The following is an 18246-nucleotide window of genomic DNA, read 5'->3' as shown; positions in this document are numbered from 1 at the left end:
GTCTGTAATTCTAAATTACCCAAGTTGCCCAGAATCATACAATTTCTCCTTCTCTCTTATCCCTTCTGCATGTTCAGCAATAACTCTAAAAACTGGTTTGGGGACATGATAAGAATCTTTGGTACCAGAAAGCTGAATATTAAAATGGATGCTGTTTTTTTCCCCAGATGATATATTTAATACTTGTGCTATATTATGTATCTTCTCATGTGGGAATCTTTTCAGAAGCCAGATAGATTTTTTAAAGCATAAATCCATCCTCATGTTTGGATAGAATGAAAATGTTTCATTGGCATTTCAAATTAGCCTTCCTTTTTGCATGCCATTCTTCCTAGCATAGTGATTTGTTACCAGCATTACATGTTTCTCCCAATCTCTCTACAATATAATGTACATTCCTTTCAAATGATGGTGAATGGTCACTTCTTTAGCAAAATTGGTCTGTTTTCATCTTTTCTCAGAAATTACCCCTCCTGAATCATTTCATTAGCTTTCTGTCCTCTATTCTGCTTTGATTTCAGTTTCATGATTTGTAACATAACAGCTACTAGGATGAAAAAGCAGATGTACACGAAGAAGAAAATGCCAACTAAGGAATATTTCACCTGTTGATGAGAAGGGTGTATGTCAAGGGACGTTCAACTTTCAGTTCAGTTCAGTCGCTCAGTCATGTCCGACTCTTTGCGACCCCATGAATCGCAGCATGCCAGGCCTCCCTGTCCATCACCAACTCCCAGAGTTCACTCAGACTCACGTCCATTGAGTCAGTGATGCCATCCAGCCATCTCATCCTCTGTCATCCCCTTCTCCTCCTGCCCCCAATCCCTCCCAGCATCAGAGTCTTTTCCAATGAGTCAACTCTTCGCATGAGGTGGCCAAAGTACTGGAGTTTCAGCTTTAGCATCAGTCCTTCCAAAGGAATCCCAGGACTGATCTCCTTTAGAATGGACTGGTTGGATCTCCTTGCAATCCAAGGGACTCTCAAGAGTCTTCTCTAACACCACACTTCAAAAGCATCAATTCTTCGGTGCTCAGCCTTCTTCACAGTCCAACTCTCACATCCATACATGACCACAGGAAAAGCCATAGCCTTGACTAGATGGACCTTTGTTGGCAAAGTAATGTCTCTGCTTTTGAATATGCTATCTAGGTGGGTCATAACTTTTCTTCCAAGGAGTAAGCGTCTTTTAATTTCATAGCTGCAGTCACCATCTGCAGTGATTTTGGAGCCCGAAAAAATAAAGTCTGACACCGTTTCCACTGTTTCCCCATCTATTTCCCATGAAGTGATGGGACTGGATGCCATGATCTTAGTTTTCTGAATGTTGAGCTTTAAGCCAACTTTTTCATTCTCCTCTTTCACTTTCATCAAGAGGCTTTTTAGTTCCTCTTCACTTTCTGCCGTAAGGGTGGTGTTATCTGCAAGGGATCCAATATGTTGCATTTTCCTTTGTGTACCGTTTCTCAAGGACTCTCTGTTCCTTATCAGTTCCTGGAATACAGGAACAAGTAGAGCTGCACACAGTTCTCAGGACTGAGATAATGGGAAAGGGCACCTGCTTGGATTCCTTTCAGTGACTCCCTTCAGTGACTCACTGCAGCGACCTTGTATGTATTAGACTATCCATTTAGTTGCAACTGGTGGAATTTCATTCTTTGTAATGGCTGAGTAATCATTTTACTGAAGATATATAAGCATGCAGTTCTGCTAATAAAATACCCTTGCTCCACTAGAGACGTGGGTCCCCCGCACCCTTCTTTCTGTCTTCATTCTTGTCAGAGTGTGGAAGCCTGCCAAGCTCACTTTCTCATCCAGGCTTTCAAGACCTCCTTGAGAGGACGCCCTGTGCCTTCATGAGCAGTACAAGTCCCGTGCATGGGCTTTCTTGGTTTTCCATGTAACCCGAGAGATACTGCTCTCTCTCTTTTTCTCTCTTTCTTTTCGTCAACTCCAGTCCCCAGGTCCCGGTCTGTAAAAGACCGCAACAGGTGTATACAGAAAGCTATTGATCCTAGACAAGGCCAGGCCAAAGCAAAGTTGTTTTGTGTATGTCTTCCAAATCTCATTTCCTATTTTTGACCACCTTCCTTTAAGAGTTAAGAGTGCTTGGTTACTCAACAATGCAAAGGTCCCCTTCACTACTGAGTATTGGTTATGGTGTTGTTTGAGTATCTGAATCAGCTTTTCTTAAGAATTTATATGACCTAAGATGCCAATGCTGCTTTTTCCCCTGAGTTTATTAAACAATTGACCTGAATTACATTCAGACTTTCTGGTTTTTATCCATGGCTCTCTTTTTACTTTCCAGCAAAGTTTGCATTTATGATTTTCTTTCAAACCCCATGATCCCACTCTGGTGCCTCACACTCCAGGCCTCCTCTGCCCAGCCCTTCACCAGGGCAGTGAGCGCTCAGGCTCCAAGAGGCTGCCTTCTGGAATAGAAGGCACCCAGCTGCAGAGGCAGATCAGACTTTCACTCTGCCATTCACTCATTCATTTGTTCATGCCTCCATTATTTTTTGAGCACGTGGGTACCAAGTTCTAGGACGAGGCCCTATGTGGCATACACTGTGACCCCATCCAGTTTCCTCCTTTGTAAAAAGGGGGAAATGACAAAGCTGTTGGGAGGATCAGAGATAAGGCATGAAAAGCACCCAGTAGAATGCCTGGTACACAGCAGCAATGCTCTGTAGACAGCAGCGAGAGCTACACCTAACTCTGCTTCCCCTACCCCATAACACCCCTGCCAGATCCAACTTCAGCAGATCCTGCTCTGTGTTTCTAGAGTCACTGAGTCCTTTTTGTTCCCCACATTCCCTTTTTCTCATATGAGACTAGGAAAAGTAGTCATTTTGTGTATACTGAGTAGCCATGGATGCAGAAAGATCCATGATAAGGTAAGGTAGTATCTTATCTTCACACCTGATGTCAAGAGCAGACTCATTGGAAAAGACCCTGATGCTGGGAAAGATAGAAGGCAAAAGGAGAAGTGGGCAGCAGAGGATAAGATGGTTAGATAGCATCATCAACTCAGGGCATGAATTTGAGCAAACTCTAGGAGATAGTGGAAGACAGAGGAACCTGGAGTGCTGCAGTTCATGGGGTCACAAAGAATCAGACACAACTAAGCAACTGAACAACAACATTTAAAATAATATTTGCAAAAGAATCCTCTTGGCTCCTGTTCAATCACAGTTGTTCTTCTGGACTCTATCCTCATCATCCAACGTTTTCTGCCACTTTCAAGATTACAGGGCTTCTAGACATTCTAAACCTGGTACCTAATTCCAAATCTTGATAAGAATTGGGAGTCTAGGTTATATCTAGCAGTACAAAGCACAACTCTTAGGAAAAAAGGAAGGGAAAGTGGCTGGGCTTTTAATAAAGTCTCCGGACTTAAAGATTTTCCATACATTTAATCTTCAGAACAACCCTGGGAGATAGGCTCATTGAGAGTCAATAATTTGCTGAGTCTCACAGAGTTCTTAGGGGCAGAGCAGAGATTTAAACCCAGTAGTCTCTGACTCTGAAATCAGTGAGAAATTCATATTGCTTCCATAGAGATATAGGCCGTATCTGTACCTCATTTGTCTCCAAATGCCTTTATTCACAGACTGTCCTGATTTTTTTTTTTTTTTCTTGAGCAGATGGTAGACCTCAGCAACAATGCGCTGACAGCCATCCTGCCAGTGGTAATCATGGCCCTAGAGCTTCCCCACCTGGAGGCTGACCTGGCTGATAACCCATGGCAGTGTGACTACAGCCTGGCAGTCTTCCAAAATGTTATTTCTGAGTCCTGGAGGAAAAGGTGGAATGCTATTTGCAATGAGTCCACAGGTAAGTCAGTAGTACCTCTCCTCTCAGAAGTGGTTCCATTTAAACAGAAAAAAATGTACCCAAAACATGTAGTGTCATTTGAAACAATGACAGCTGCCTCAGGAGCAAGAGTGCATTAGTAATTCTTGGGCTGTATCACAGAACAATTGTTGGTATCTGTTTTCCTCAATTCATGAACAATTTTCTTCAAGTGGTCAGGAACCACTGGATTTGGTCAAAACCAGAAATTTCACAAAGAATGTTTCTCTACAACCCTCAAATATCATATTTTTACCCAGAAGAGTAACAAAATAATCAAAGAACTTCTAAAACTTGAACCATAATTATTTAAGATACTTGCTACCCCTCTGAAAATGTAACATACACAAAACACACAAATTTAAAAAGTATATTTTTCTTTGATTTTTTTTATCTGTCACTCTCCCAAACTGCTAAAATATGTGACTAGAATTGAATATTCTAGAAAGTTTTTTTTTTCACTATTAACTATCAGGCTTCTCTAGTGGCTCAGTGGTAAAGAATCCACCTGCCAATGCTGGAGATGTGGGTTTGATCCCTGGGTTGGGAAGATCCCTTGGAGAAGGAAACGGCGGCCCGCTTCAGTATTCTTGCCTGAGAAATCCCATGGACAGAGGAGCCTGGCAACTACAGTCCATGAGGTTGCAAAGAGTCAGACACAACTGAGCAGTGAGCACTGTTGTTAGTAACTATCTTGGCTAAATCTAAAATCAAACTCCTAACTGGGAAAAAAGAGAGAAATGGACTTTCCCTTTTTTTTAATGAGTTCTGGCCTCTGCTCTACTCAGGACTGCTATTGAGTAGAGACAGCCATGTTTAACAGGTTTAGGAGAAATCCATAATGATGAGAGAAGTCTTTAGTGTCAGCCACACTTGTTTCATCACTCTGTAAAAGCCACACCAGCCTTCTGAGTGTGGGGGGCAGAATGTCAGGAACCAGTAGAAAAACCTGAATATTTTTGCTGTTTACCAGCACTGAGGAATGGTGAGGAGATGATATAACAAACACAGGTGGGGCCAAGGCAGATTTTGCAGGGGGCTGATAGAATGTCCTCACAGATGTGCAGTAAGTAGGTAAGGATGTGGAGAGAGGAGGGGCAATGTGACTATACCTACAGCCTGACTTCCTTCCTCCTGTGGGCAGGAGTCAGTCAGTCAGTCAGCCTAAGAAACACAGCCTCTGGGCCTTGGAGCCTCAGACCCAAGCCTGGGAGCCTTGTGTAAATGTGCACAGAGCCTTACACACACTGTTGGCATCAGACAACCAACCAATCAATCAGCCAGTAAAATTGCTGATCATGTAAAACAGACTTTACATCTAGCTAGATAAGGACTGAGGCTTCCCTGGTGGCTCAGTGGTAAAGAGTCTGCCTGCAAGTTAGGAGATGTGGGTTTGATCCCTGGGTCAGGAAGATCCTCTGGAGGAGGGCATGGCAACCCACTCCAGTATTCTTGCCTGGTGAATTCCATGGACAGAGGAGCCTAGCAGGCTCCAGTCCATGGGGTTGCAAAGAGTAAGACACGACTGAAGCGACTGAGGACTCACAGATGCTTTTAAATCACTGGAATCTCATTCCCATTCTTAGGGAAGGAGGATGCACACTGGTGGACCCCCACAAGCAGAATGTCCAGAGAGACTCACCTTCCTCAAGCAGATTTGAAACATATGAAAACCCTCATACGGAGCAAAGCTGAGAGGGCCCAGGAAGTGCGCTTTTCTATGCTGGAGAAGGACACTGCAGGCTCTGATGTCGGTGACAGGCCGAGACAGCTGCCAAAACGGGTTAGGAGGGCCGAGGATGTGCACGCTGCTGGCAGACAGGCAGACTCTTCCCAGGACCTGGTCCTGGCCGTCTGTCTGTCGGTGTTCATCACGTTCTTCGTGGCTTTCTGCCTGGGGGCTTTCACGAGGCCTTATATGGACAGACTGTGGCAACAGAGATGCCGGAAAAAAAGTCCAGGTTCAGCGTTGGGGAACGAGTATTCAAACCAGGCCTTCTACGATGAAATCGAAGGTGCGGTAAACCTACAGCAGCCGAGGATGGATCTGCCCCAAACTTTCCACCATCTAAACCTCTATGAGAACCAAGCCCCACGTGCCACTGTGCTTCCACCAAGAACGGTGGCACCGAGCAGAAGGGAGGCTGGTTGCCGGCAGGACCGGGAACAACGCGGGGTCCCCACTGGGGCGGGAAGTGGGAAGGATACGGTGCCCCCAAATCACAGTGCAGCCCGGAGCGTTCTCTACGGACCGCCAAATGCCCATGACACCCAACTCACATCGGCGGGATGGGACCACGTCTACAGGAATGATGTTCCGGGAGAAGGCAACTATGACACTGTGGCCAGGCAAGTTTCCCTCAGTGAGCGTTCAGTGGGCATCCCTGCAGTGGCTGCCAGAATACAGACCAGCCCTGGCTCAGTCCGTAAGGATTCCGATGAACTAGGCCCACCCTGCCCCAGAGAAACGACAGCGCCTCTCTCCCAAAGACCAGCGCGCGCACACGCGCCCAGCACCGGGGAGGAGAGAGGAGGGCTCCCTCCACACTGCCGTTCAGAGTTTTCTAAGGAGAATGGGCAGAGCGCACAGCAGCAGAGGCTCCAGGGCGCCGGCGCTGAGGGACAGCCTCCCGCCCACTACGAAGCGGCCACGCTCAGTGACCCGGGAGACCCGTCCCCTCTCCGCGGGGACCTGCCAGTGACTCCAGCTTACCAGGAGCCCGCGCAGAAGCACACTCCTGACGCTCAGCATGAGGTGGACTCTGACTCCGAGTCTGAGGAAGGGTCTTTATTTACTCTGAGTTCAACAAGTTCAGAAGACTGGAGAAATGTGGCCGAAGAAGAGGCAGGTGGGGAGCAGAGCTGGAGAGCCGAGGAGCCCCCTGCGGACCAGGTCTCCTATGAGAGGAGGGATAGTGTCAGGCTATTAGAGAGTCCTGAGGAAAACATCACCTTCCAGAAGACTCTGAGGAAATGTGAAAATCAGGAAGATCATTTTGGAAAAACTGTCATTTCTGACCCAGATTCTCATTTGTGTCAGACTCATCTGGAAAGTGCCTCTAACACCAATAATTATGAGGATCCCTTGCCCGGGTTATCAGGCAGCAGTTCTAGCAGTGAGGAGGTCCCAAGCATGTCCATTTACAACTACATCTCTGCTCTTCAACCCAGCACAGTGGAGTGGCAGTACTCACTTGGAGACTTGGAATTTGCAAATGTGGATGCTTTACCACAAACACCACCATGTTCTGCCAAAGTTCCCTCAGATCCTGACAAGTGTCTGTCGTGAAGGAGACACAGATGTTTGTGAAGAACTTTATGTTCAAGGAATAGACACAGCTCAAAACAGTATTCCTTCCAAGGTCACTGCAGGGCAGAACTTGAGAACCTCACAACAAGATTCTGAACAGGACAACAAGAATGGACACTGATGCAAATGAGAGGTGTGTCTGTCCTCTTGGGGACAATGATTCCAGAAAGCTTATAAGTGAAACACCATTTGTGAAGGGGTAGGGGGGCAAGAAGGGTATTTGGAAGATGGTTTCAAGAGCCAGGTACCACTATTACAAGTGCTTTCAGATAAAGCCAGCTCACTGAGCACAAAGGAGCACTTCAGTGATAAAGACTGGGGTCAGCACTCAAAGCTGAGTCAGTGAACTGGAGTCTCTAAATTCTAATATAATTAGAATATAATTAGTTAATTCTAATATAAAACTGCCATTCACAAGACATGGGTCATTTAGGTAGGGAAGCACTGAGATACCTAAACATCGAAGGTTCCAATTAATAAATTTTACACTAAAATTTAACACTGATGATATTGCAATTAGAAAAAAGGTGATTCCAATTTTTATACTCAAATGCAGACCCAGAGAAACCTGATGGGAGTTAGCTGTCCATGTGAGGACCAGATCTGCTATGACAAACACAAGGATGTTCAACCTGAAAATCAAAGGGGATTCAAGTAACATTTTTAGTGCATATTGAAGCACTTAGATGGAGCTGCTGAGGAGATTTTAATGAATTTTGCATAAAGAACAGCACAGCTTTTTGGAGTGTGATTAGAAAACTACAAAACTGGAGGGATTCAGAGCAATTCTAAATATTTATTTAAAAATGTTAATGGAGACTCCATTTTGTAGAACAAAGTGTAAATTAAAAATTATTTTTCAGGAAGAGCATTTATGTTTCTTGTAAAAGAAAAAGTTACTCCACTGTTCTATGTTGTTCTAAATGTCTATGTTGTTGTCGTTTTTAGCTATGTCTGGCTTGGTCCCAGACCCTCTTGTCTTCTGACTCAGTTTCCTTTCCCTGAGTGAGCTGTTACTTGTCATGGCTTTTAATTGTTATTTTCTGCTTCTGTAACCTCAGCTCTGAAATCTTTCTGGAGTTTTAAACTCACATCCAGCTGCCTGTTGGATATCCCCATAGGCAGTTCAGTCTAGGTATGTCCAAAGTGAAACGCAGTAGCAGCGCCTAATTCTCTCCACCACCACCCGCAACCTGATCCTCCACTTCACTATCTGCCCTGTTGCTCCATCCGGAAACCTGGGGGTCTTCCTCTCCTTGCTGCCCACATCTAATTATTTTCATTGAGTACAATCACTTCTAGCCCCTCAGAATCTGTCAAGTCTGTTCTATCCTCTCTGTCCACACAGCTCCAGCTTCAGTTCTCACTTGGACACTCCTGCTAGATCTGTGACGACAGCACACTAGCTGGGTTCCTCAGCACTGGCCCTATATGCCTGTATCATTCCCACACTACAGCCAGGGAGCGGTTCCTAAAACCCAAGTATGATCACATGGCTCCCATTTTTTGGGGATGCAGTCTTTTCTGTTTTCTTTTTTTTTTTCTCTTTTTTAATAGCACCACATAACTCCCTGTCTCCAGACCTTTGTCCACATTGCATCTGCCCTCAATGTTCTTTCCAACCCCACCCAACAACCTCACCACCAAAGCCCCCCTTTAAGCTCAATAGACCCTACCTGAGTCTCAGCCTTAACACTTCCTCATGGAAGCCTTCCTGGACCCCTAGACTCCGTTGGATTTTCCTGTTGCAAACTCTCTCATTACACAAGCATTGTCCTTCACAAGGAGAGTTTATCGCAAGTAAAGTTGAATAGTTATTTGTGTGATGGTTGGTTCTGTCTGTCTGCCTCTTCTATACTCTTATCTCCACAAGAACAACAACAATGTGTCTTCTTGTCTCCTAAAGGTCTAGCATTTAATAGGTTCTTGATATATGGATTTATTAAATGAATGAAAACAAACTCTTTAGTACTGATCTGGCCCCACTTTCCATCCAACTTTTCATGTGGTATTTATCTCACTGTGCGGTACCTCACTCCAAAATCCACAGTTACAGACACACCAGACTATGTCACCCTTGCCCACTCTGCTCCCCACATTTAGGGGCACATCTGGCCTTTCCACTAAGTCCAGCCCCTGCCTGGAAGATGTCTCTGCTGTTTTTGAGACCCTGTTTAAGGTCACCTCCCCCAAGAGCCTTTCTCGGCTCATTCCACCCAAGTAGAATGGACCACTTCCTTCCTCCCTCCAGTCCCTGCTATATTGCTGTGTGCTGTGGTGAAAACAAGGCTTCACATGGTTTGACTGAGATCTGCTGGAGACTCTTCTGTGGGCTGGATGAAGTTCATTACCAGCATAGGGTCTATAAAGCTGAAAATCATCTCAGAGTTTGCAGTTACTTTATAAAGTGAAAAATTACTTTCTATTTCAGCAGCACTGAAGAAAAAAAGTATATATGGCTTTGACTATTTTTGTTTGTTTTTGTTCACACCTCCAAAAAAAATGGCTTCTGGTAATGTGGCATAAACATCACAGGTATTGCAGTTAAGTAGGTCTGTATCTCAGCAAGTGCTCATAAAAAACATTTTTTTAAACCCTTCTCAGTATGCCTGCTTGGACAGAGGAGCCTGGAAGGCTACAGTCCCATGGGGTCACAGAGTCAAACACGAATGAGCTACAGACACACACACACAAGCTTGGCTAACACTGCTTGATGCGAGTGAGATTTGAGGCCCGCTACTTCCAGATTTCCAAAATGTCTCACCTTTGGGGTCTGCTCCCAAACTGACTCAAACTTTAAAATTCCTAAGTTCCTTAGATAGCCTTTATCCCAGTTTCACTTATTCCAATTAAGCCTCTAGTTCTATTATGACACAAATGACCTTTCAGACATCTCACTTTTCATTAAGATAACACTTTTTAATTTCTTTAGCAGAGTAACTCAAATTTTTATCAGCCTAACAATTCCATAATAGAGTATTTTCATCTAAGAAAACATTGGGAAAACCCCTGGCATAATTAACCTTTACATGTTTCTAAGACTTATTAAACACATTGTGGACACATGGCTGTACAAACAACATATGAAACATTAAAATACTTTTCTTAAAAAAGCAACTGGTGCCACATTTACTTGTCTTTTTGATGTTATTTCAGGTTCAGTAAAGTCATTTTGGTTCATGTTGACAAAAATTTCCCCTATTCCTCTAGAATGGTTCAAGATGTAAGTCGCCAGGCCTCTCTCCCCTTCTCTCCTCGGGAAAGATTCATCTCGCTCTTTCCGTGGCCATGCAGGGTGAAGGAGAAAAACAAAGAAATAACAGCTGGAACCACCAAACCGCAAATAGATATAAGCTAAGAGACACTGCCATATTTCCAGTTCATTTGAAAGACAAAAGCCATTTGACTCAAGGCTACATGTTTTTCAGACCCGAGGGAGATGGAAGTGAGAGGGGGAGAAGGAGTTCCTTTTGCCTATGAATTTCACTAGAACTAGATTACTATGTCATCAAATAAAAAGTGGCCGGCCCCAGACTTACAACAGGAGGTCTTACTAGCAAGTAGGAGGAAAGAGTGCTGTCTTTCTGTTGCCTGAAAGTCTTATATTCATGAGAAATTGAGGGCAAAAACTGATTGTCTAAACATTGTTTCTGCACAAACTAGCCAGTTTATATTTTTCAAATAACCACGTTAATGTTCTACTACTATCTGAAAAGTCTAGGTGTCATGGGCAGTGAAAGTGTTACTGAATTTTAAGGCTCTGCAGACTCTATATACAATTTAACATACTCAATATAACAAGCATACTTCAGTCACCATAATGAACAAGGACATCCCATACCCGGGCATGAAATCTTTTCAGTCTTTTGTTGATAGGCATTTTGTCTGCCTTTGTGTGTATATGTATCTGCAATCCTGAAGCACTGTGTGCACTTCCACATGGTAGCATCTTGGCTCGTTTGAATAGATGCAACCCACACTTGTTATTGGAAATGAAAATTCTTATTTTTCTTTGAATGTCATTATTGACTGTGGCTTTCAGGACTCAATATATTTTAATTAACCATAATTTTTGGTTTTTAGTTTTTGATACTTAGATTGTTGCAATTTGGTCAATCAATCCTCCTTTAGGCTAGTTTCTTCATCTTTCTCCAGATTTTCTAAAGCATCATTACTTTCTGGCAATAAATGTTCCAAGTCCGTCTAGAATGTTACCCCAAGAATGGAATCAGCTTCTCTCCAAAGAGACCTGCTTAAAGAGACCTGCTTAAATAAATAGTTCTGGTTTGTCTGCTATAATGTGAAATGTGCCTTAATGAAAAACCGCATGTTTTACAAAAATACACATTAAAAGTCATGGGGCTTATGGGATAAATAAAGTTAGGGAGACTGCTCAAAAGATAGGCCACCTTGTGACTAAAGTGCTAAGAAAAACAATCATTGGTACCTTGGCAATCACCTTGGACCACACATGCAGGCAGCTAGACATGGCTAGAGGCTACCAGAGTAGACATTAAAAATTCACATAAACATTGAATGGCAATACTGGCCACTGTTCAGTTAGAGCAGAGCCAGGATGTTGCTGGGACAATCCAGCCGGAACCAGCTCTGAGCCAGGAACTTCCCAGGCACAGGAGCCAAAAGTGACACAAAGCTGGGGTCCACCTCTCTGGGCTTCCACAGAGCCTGGTGCAGGTGCTCATTTTCAATGTCCACAAAACACAATGTGAAGAATCCTACTCCCAGGACAGCACTGAGCGGTGAGCATGCTTTCTTTTCTGCTGAAGGTTTCAGTTCTACTCCTGCTCTTCTAGCGCTCCTCACCTAGAAAAATCTGATATGACCAGGCTTGACTTCTGGGTTAGACTGACATCATTCTCTAATCACACTCGAACTAATTCCTATGGTGGAAACATGCTTTGCGAAGCCATCAATTTCTTCTCTCTCTGTACATGCAGATATCCTCCCACCTCCTTGAATCTGAGCTGACCTGAACCTGCTTTAACTACCAGAGTACAGCAGAAGTGACTGAAGGGCTTCCAAGATTGTCATAAAAACTTTTACAGCTTCTATCTAGGTGCCTTGGAATGCTCACTCTGGATGATGCCAGCCCCCACCTAAGAAATTCAGTTACCCTAAGCCCACCATACCGTAAGGAAGCCCAAGCTAGCCACGTGGAGAGAGAGATACCCAACTAGCTCCCCATTGTTCCAGACATCCCATCCCAGATGTCAGACATTTAAAGATGATGACTTCAGGGAGTTCCCTGGTGGTCTAGTGGTTAGGACTCAGCACTTCATTGCCGTGGCTGGGTTCAATCCCTGGTTAAGGAACAGAGATCCTACAAGGTGCAAGGCAGAGCCCCCACCCGCCCAAAAAAAAGATATACAATAAAGATGATGACTTCAACCATAGCCACATCTGACTGTAACCCTAAAAAGACCCAAAGCAAGAACAACTCAAGCAAACCTGTTAACCTCCAGAACAATGAGAGATAATGGTGATTGTTGTTTTAAGCCATTAAGTTTTAGGGTTATTTTACCACTTTAATGACAGAAAGTGAAGAGGAACTAAAGAGCCTCTTGATGAAGGTGAAAGAGAAGAGTGAAAAAGCTGGCTTAAAACTCAGCATTCAAAAACTAAGATCATGGCATCTGGTCCTATCACTTCATAGCAAAGAGATGGGGGAAATGTGGAAACAGTGTCAGATTTCATTTTCTTGGGCTCCAAAATCAATGCGGATGGTGACTGCAGCCATGAAATTAAAAGACACTTGTTCCTTGGAAGAATAGTTACGTCAAACCTAGACAGTGTTTTAAAAAACAGAGACATCTGACAAGGTCCATAATAGTCAAAGCTATGGCTTTTCCAGTAGTCATGTATGGATGTGAGAGTTGGACTATAAAGAAGGCTGAGCACCGAAGAATTGTCGCTTTCAAACTGTGGTGCTGGAGAAGATTCTTAGAGTCCCTTAGACTGCAAGGAGATCAAACCAGTAAATCCTAAAGAAAATCAACTCTGAATATTCATTGGAAGGACTGCTGCTGAAGATCCAATACTTCAGTCACCTGATGCAAAGAGCTGACTCATTGGAAAAGACCCTGATGCTAGGAAAAATTGAGGACAAGAGGAGAAGGGAATGACAGAGGATGAGATGGTTGGATGGCATCACTGACTCAATGAATATGAGTCTGAGGAAACTCAGGGAGATAGTGATGGACAGAGAAGCCTGTGTGCTGAAGTTCATGGGGTCTCAAAGAGTCGGACATGACTTAGTGACTGAACAACAACAAAGTTTTAGGGTGATATATTATGTAGTTGACCAGAACATAGAGAAATATACTATACTAGTGTACGGAGAAGGCAATGGCAACCCACTCCAGCACTCTTGCCTGGAAAATCCCTGGATGGAGGAACCTGGAAGGCTGCAGTCCATGGGGTCGCTAAGAGTCGGACACAACTGAGCGACTTCACTTTCACTTTTCACTTTCATGCATTGGAGAAGGAAGTGGCAACCCACTCCAGTGTTCTTGCCTGGAGAATCCCAGGGACGGGGGAGCCTGGTGGGCTGCCATCTATGGGGTCGCACAGAGTCGGACATGACTGAAGCGACTTAGCAGTAGAAGTGTATGAAAATTAAGCATAGGTATGGAGGATAGATTATCTGTCTTGAGTGTGGTGTTGGGACAACTGTAGCTGGGCTATTTAGAGGCAGAGTTAGAAAAGATCTCCTTTGTATACATGAGCTCACAGGGACACTTTCAAGGTTTAGTTTTACATTTCCTCTGTGCTGTACCTGCTAACAATTTTAGCTTCTCTTGGGCCTTCCCTGGTAGCTCAGCTGATAAAGAATCCACCTGCAATGCAGAATGCAGGAGACCCTGGTTTGATTCCTGGGTTGGGAAGATGCCCTGGAGAAGGGACATGCTACCCACTCCAGGATTCTTGAGTTTCCTTGGTGGCTCAGATGGTAAAGAATCCACCTGCAATGTGGGAGACCTGGGTTCGATCCCTGGGTTGGGAAGATCCCCTGGAGGAGGGTATGGCAACCCACTCCAGTATTCTGGCCTGGAGAATTCCATGGACAGAGGAGCCTGGTGGGCTACAATCCATGGAGTCGCAGAATCTTCCAAACTTTGATTTTAAGTTCTTATCTTCCATAACTTCCCAAGTCACAGATTTATTTATGAAAGTGAAAGGGTGAGTCGCTCATCGTGTCTGACTCTTTGCAACCCTATGGACTCTGTAGCCCGCTAGGCTCCTCTGTCCATGAGATTCCCCAGGCAAGAATACTGGAGTGGGTTGCCACTTCCTTTTCCAGGGCATCTTCCCGATCCAGGTATCAAACATGGGTCTCCTGCATTGCAGGCTGATTCTTTACTGTATAAGCCACCAGGGAAGCCAGATTTATTTATAACTTAAATGATACAACTACTTATTTTTTATCCTTCCACACAAATTAAGTCTGAAGGAAAAATGTTAATATTAACACAGATAATAAGACTACTGGATGATTAATAAGGTTTAACATTGCAGTGTTTGGCAGCTATATTTGTAAATATCCCATTACTGATTGCTACTCAAATTCTTTTGCTTTGATTTATTGCGGTTGAAACATAAACAAAGCTTCCTGTTATGTTTTGGTTTTAAGATTTTTGAAAGTCCTATTTTTACCATGCTACTGTTTCAAATACCAGAAATTATAATGTACTTTCTAAAGCATTAGTAGAACCAGAAACAGCTTTTCATAGGAAAGGAGAAAACACAACTTGTTTTAAGTTTATTTATATTTGCAGTCATTAACAAGTACCATTTTCATCTACTACTGTTTCTTACCTGGCATTTTGTGACTTTTCATCTGTTTCATGATTACTGACATCCAAACAAATAAAAGAGGTTTACATTTCACGTGGTAAAAAAACTTGCATCATAAAGTAATTTGATAACAAGAGAGTTCTGATGGCTTTACACTGGATAGCTGAGAAACACAGCCAAAAAGAATTATCACCAAGATACAGACAGTCTCTCTTACCTGAGACTTTGTCTTAACCCTGCTGCTGCTGCCAAGTCACTTCAGTCGTGTCTGACTCTGTGCGACCCCATAGATGGCAGCCCACCAGGCTCCCCCATCCCTGGGATTCTCCAGGCAAGAACACTGGAGTGGGTTGCCATTTCCTTCTCCAATGCATGGAAGTGAAAAGTGAAAGTGAAGTCGCTCAGTCGTGTCTGACCCTCAGCGACCCCATGGACTGCAGCCTACTAGGCTCCTCTGTCCATGGGATTTGCCAGGCAAGAGTACTGGAATGGGATGCCATTGCCTTCTCCATCTTAACCCTATTATTTAGCAAATATGCACTGGTAGCAGCAGCACCTTCTCTTTTCAACAAAGAGGTATTATTTGCATATAATGCCCAATTAAACAAATGTACCTTTAGGTGCAAGAGTTTGTTTACAGTTCCTTTTTTTTTTTTTTTTTTTTTTTTCAGAAAGACTACTGTTTTATTATTATTATTATCTTCTTGACTGTGCTGGGTCTTCCTTGCCGTGCATGGACTTTCTCTAGTTGTGGCAAGTGGCGGCTACTTTTCGTTGTGGCACATGGGCTTCTCATTGCAGTGATTTCTCTTGTTTTGGATCAGGAGCTCTAGGGTGTGAGAGCTTCAGTTGTTGCTGGTGTGTGGGCTTAGTTGCCCCGTGGCATGTAGAATCTTTCCAGACCAGGGATTGAACCGGTGTCCCCTGCATTGGCAGGCGGATTCTTAACCACAGGACCACCTACAGTTCTTTTTAATTAAAATACTTTCCTTTCTTAAAGCGGCTTAAACATTTTTTGTTCCCTATCTTTCTCAAAAGATTAACCACTGTCCTCCAAGTGGACTTCCCTGGTGGCTCAGATGGTAAAGCATCTGCCTACAATGCGGGAGACCAGGGCTCAATCCCTGGGTCAGGAAGATCTCCTGGAGACGAAATGGCAACCCACTCCAGTATTCTTGCCTGGAAAATCCTCCAAATGTATTGAGACAAACAGCTGGCTGATGAAACTTGATTGCTCAATAGCAGCTTAAATTTAGGCCCCAATATTATGTTTGAAATATAAGTGTGGGACTCTCTGCCATATATTTTTACAAGACAGTGGGCTATTGTGGTAGTGCAGCCCAGGCCCTGAAAGCTGATCTCTCTCGATATGGTCAGGACTACGTCACTGACCTCAATAAACAGTGCGCCCGCTGACTTTCTCTGCAGGGTAGCCCAAAAGCACTAGGATGTGCCCTGGGTGGTATACTGGGTAACACTCGGTGACTCCAGGCTTACAGGTCCTTCTTCCTTCTCTGACAGCAAGCTTTGCTCTACTCAGAAGGGCTGGAGATGGCTTTTAAGCTTACTGTGGTTTCACCCATATCTTTTGTGGCTGCATGAAGATCCATTCCTTTAGAAAAAAATACCTTGCTTTCAATTCCATCACCAGAACTAGAATCGCAGTCTTCATGCAACCTGTGTCCTATAGCATCTGGAACCCCAAGCCTACTGAGACTAAGGGCATGCTTTATACATAACCCCCACCCCTACATTCCAACAATCAAATATTGAACTGAACTTAAGGGAAAAATGGATTTCAAATAATCCTTACTTGGTGAATTATTTCATCAAAATAATTAAACACAGAGTTGACGCTTCAGTTTTAGTGAAAAGTAGTCTGGAGTAGCTCATAAACAAGGAGCATTAGCAAGGCCTTGATCAGTTCTGGGTGGAGCAGTGTAACCCATTCAGTTAGTAGCAGATGTAGCCCAAAGGAGTGAACCCATGGATTCCTGCAATTTTTGCTAGGATGTGATATAGAAATTAGAAATGCTTTTTATATCAAATGTAAAGTTACAAAATTAACAGAAATAAAAATAAGAGTAGATATTTTCCATAAATTCTTTGCATTCATATAAAGCTTTCTTTCTGTATATTTAATACCCTTAATACAGTCTTCCAGGTGACCCAGTGATAAAGAAACCACCTGCCAAGCAGGAGACATGGGTTCGATCCTTGAGTTGGGAGGATCCCCTAGAGAAAGAAATGGCAACCCATGTTAGTATTCTTGCTTGGGAAATCCCATGGACAGAGGAGCCTGGCAGGCTATAGTCCATGGGGTTGCAAAAGAGTTCGACACAACTTAGCAGCTAAACAACAATGCCCTTAATAACTAACATAAATATTGCAATCATTTCTTACACGTCACTGATTTGAAAGCTTGTTTTTCCATTCAAATGAAATGTTTTGACTGGTTAAATAGTAGTTACCTGAACACCCCAGTGGAAAACCTAGAGTTGTATTGACTTTCATTGACTATTTCTCAGTTCAGTTCAGTCACTCAGTCGTGTCCAATTCTTTGCAACCCTATGAATTGCAGCACGCCAGGCCTCCTTCTTCATCATCAACTCCCAGAGTTGACCCAAACTCATGTGCATCGAGTTGGTGATGCCATCCAGCCATCTCATCCTCTGTTGTCCCCTTCTCCTCCTGCCCCCAATCTCTCCCAGCATCAGAGTCTTTTCCAATGAGTCAACTCTTCGCATGAGGTGGCCAAAGTATTGGAGTTTCAGCCTCAGCCTTACAATGAACACCCAGGACTCCTTTAGGATGGGCTGGTTGGATCTCCTTGTAGTCCAAGGGACTATCAAGAGTCTTCTCCAACCCACACTTCAAAAGCATCAATTCTTCCACACTCAGCTTTCTTCATAGTCCAACTCTCACATCCATACATGACCACTGGAAAAACCATAGCCTTGACTAGACGGACCTTTGTTGGCAAAGTAATGTCTCTGCTTTTGAATATGCTGTCTATGTTGGTCATAACTTTCCTTCCAAGGAGTACGTGTCTTTTAATTTCATGGCTGCAATCACCATCTGACTATTTTTAAGATTCACTAATTAATAATATTTGCCATATTTATTTTTTCTCTCATACACTTGTGTGCACACACACTAAAACATATACATGTATTTATATATATTATATAATTATATATTTAATATATATTATTTATTATTATATATATGCATTTCAGAAATGTGGGTGAATATGTCACAAATA

General features: G+C 43.5%; 1 protein-coding gene across 2 annotated transcripts in view; it reads left to right on the top strand.

The window, feature by feature from the left end:
- The window catches only part of LRRC66 (leucine rich repeat containing 66), a 30738-nt gene extending 19276 nt beyond the window's left edge, over nucleotides 1–11462 (top strand). For both annotated transcript variants that reach the window (XM_018049451.1, XM_005681606.3), the window contains exons 4-5: nucleotides 3649–3838; nucleotides 5443–11462. In XM_018049451.1, the coding sequence (XP_017904940.1) occupies nucleotides 3649–3838; nucleotides 5443–7145 (1893 nt within the window). In that variant the 3' untranslated portion in view covers nucleotides 7146–11462. The remainder of the gene's footprint in view (nucleotides 1–3648; nucleotides 3839–5442) is intronic.

The sequence above is a fragment of the Capra hircus genome, chromosome 6 (genome assembly GCF_001704415.2).
Source record: "Capra hircus breed San Clemente chromosome 6, ASM170441v1, whole genome shotgun sequence".
NCBI lineage: Eukaryota > Metazoa > Chordata > Mammalia > Artiodactyla > Bovidae > Capra > Capra hircus.
The sequence above is the reverse complement of the archived record's forward strand: the minus strand, read 5'-3'. Positions and strand labels throughout refer to the sequence as shown.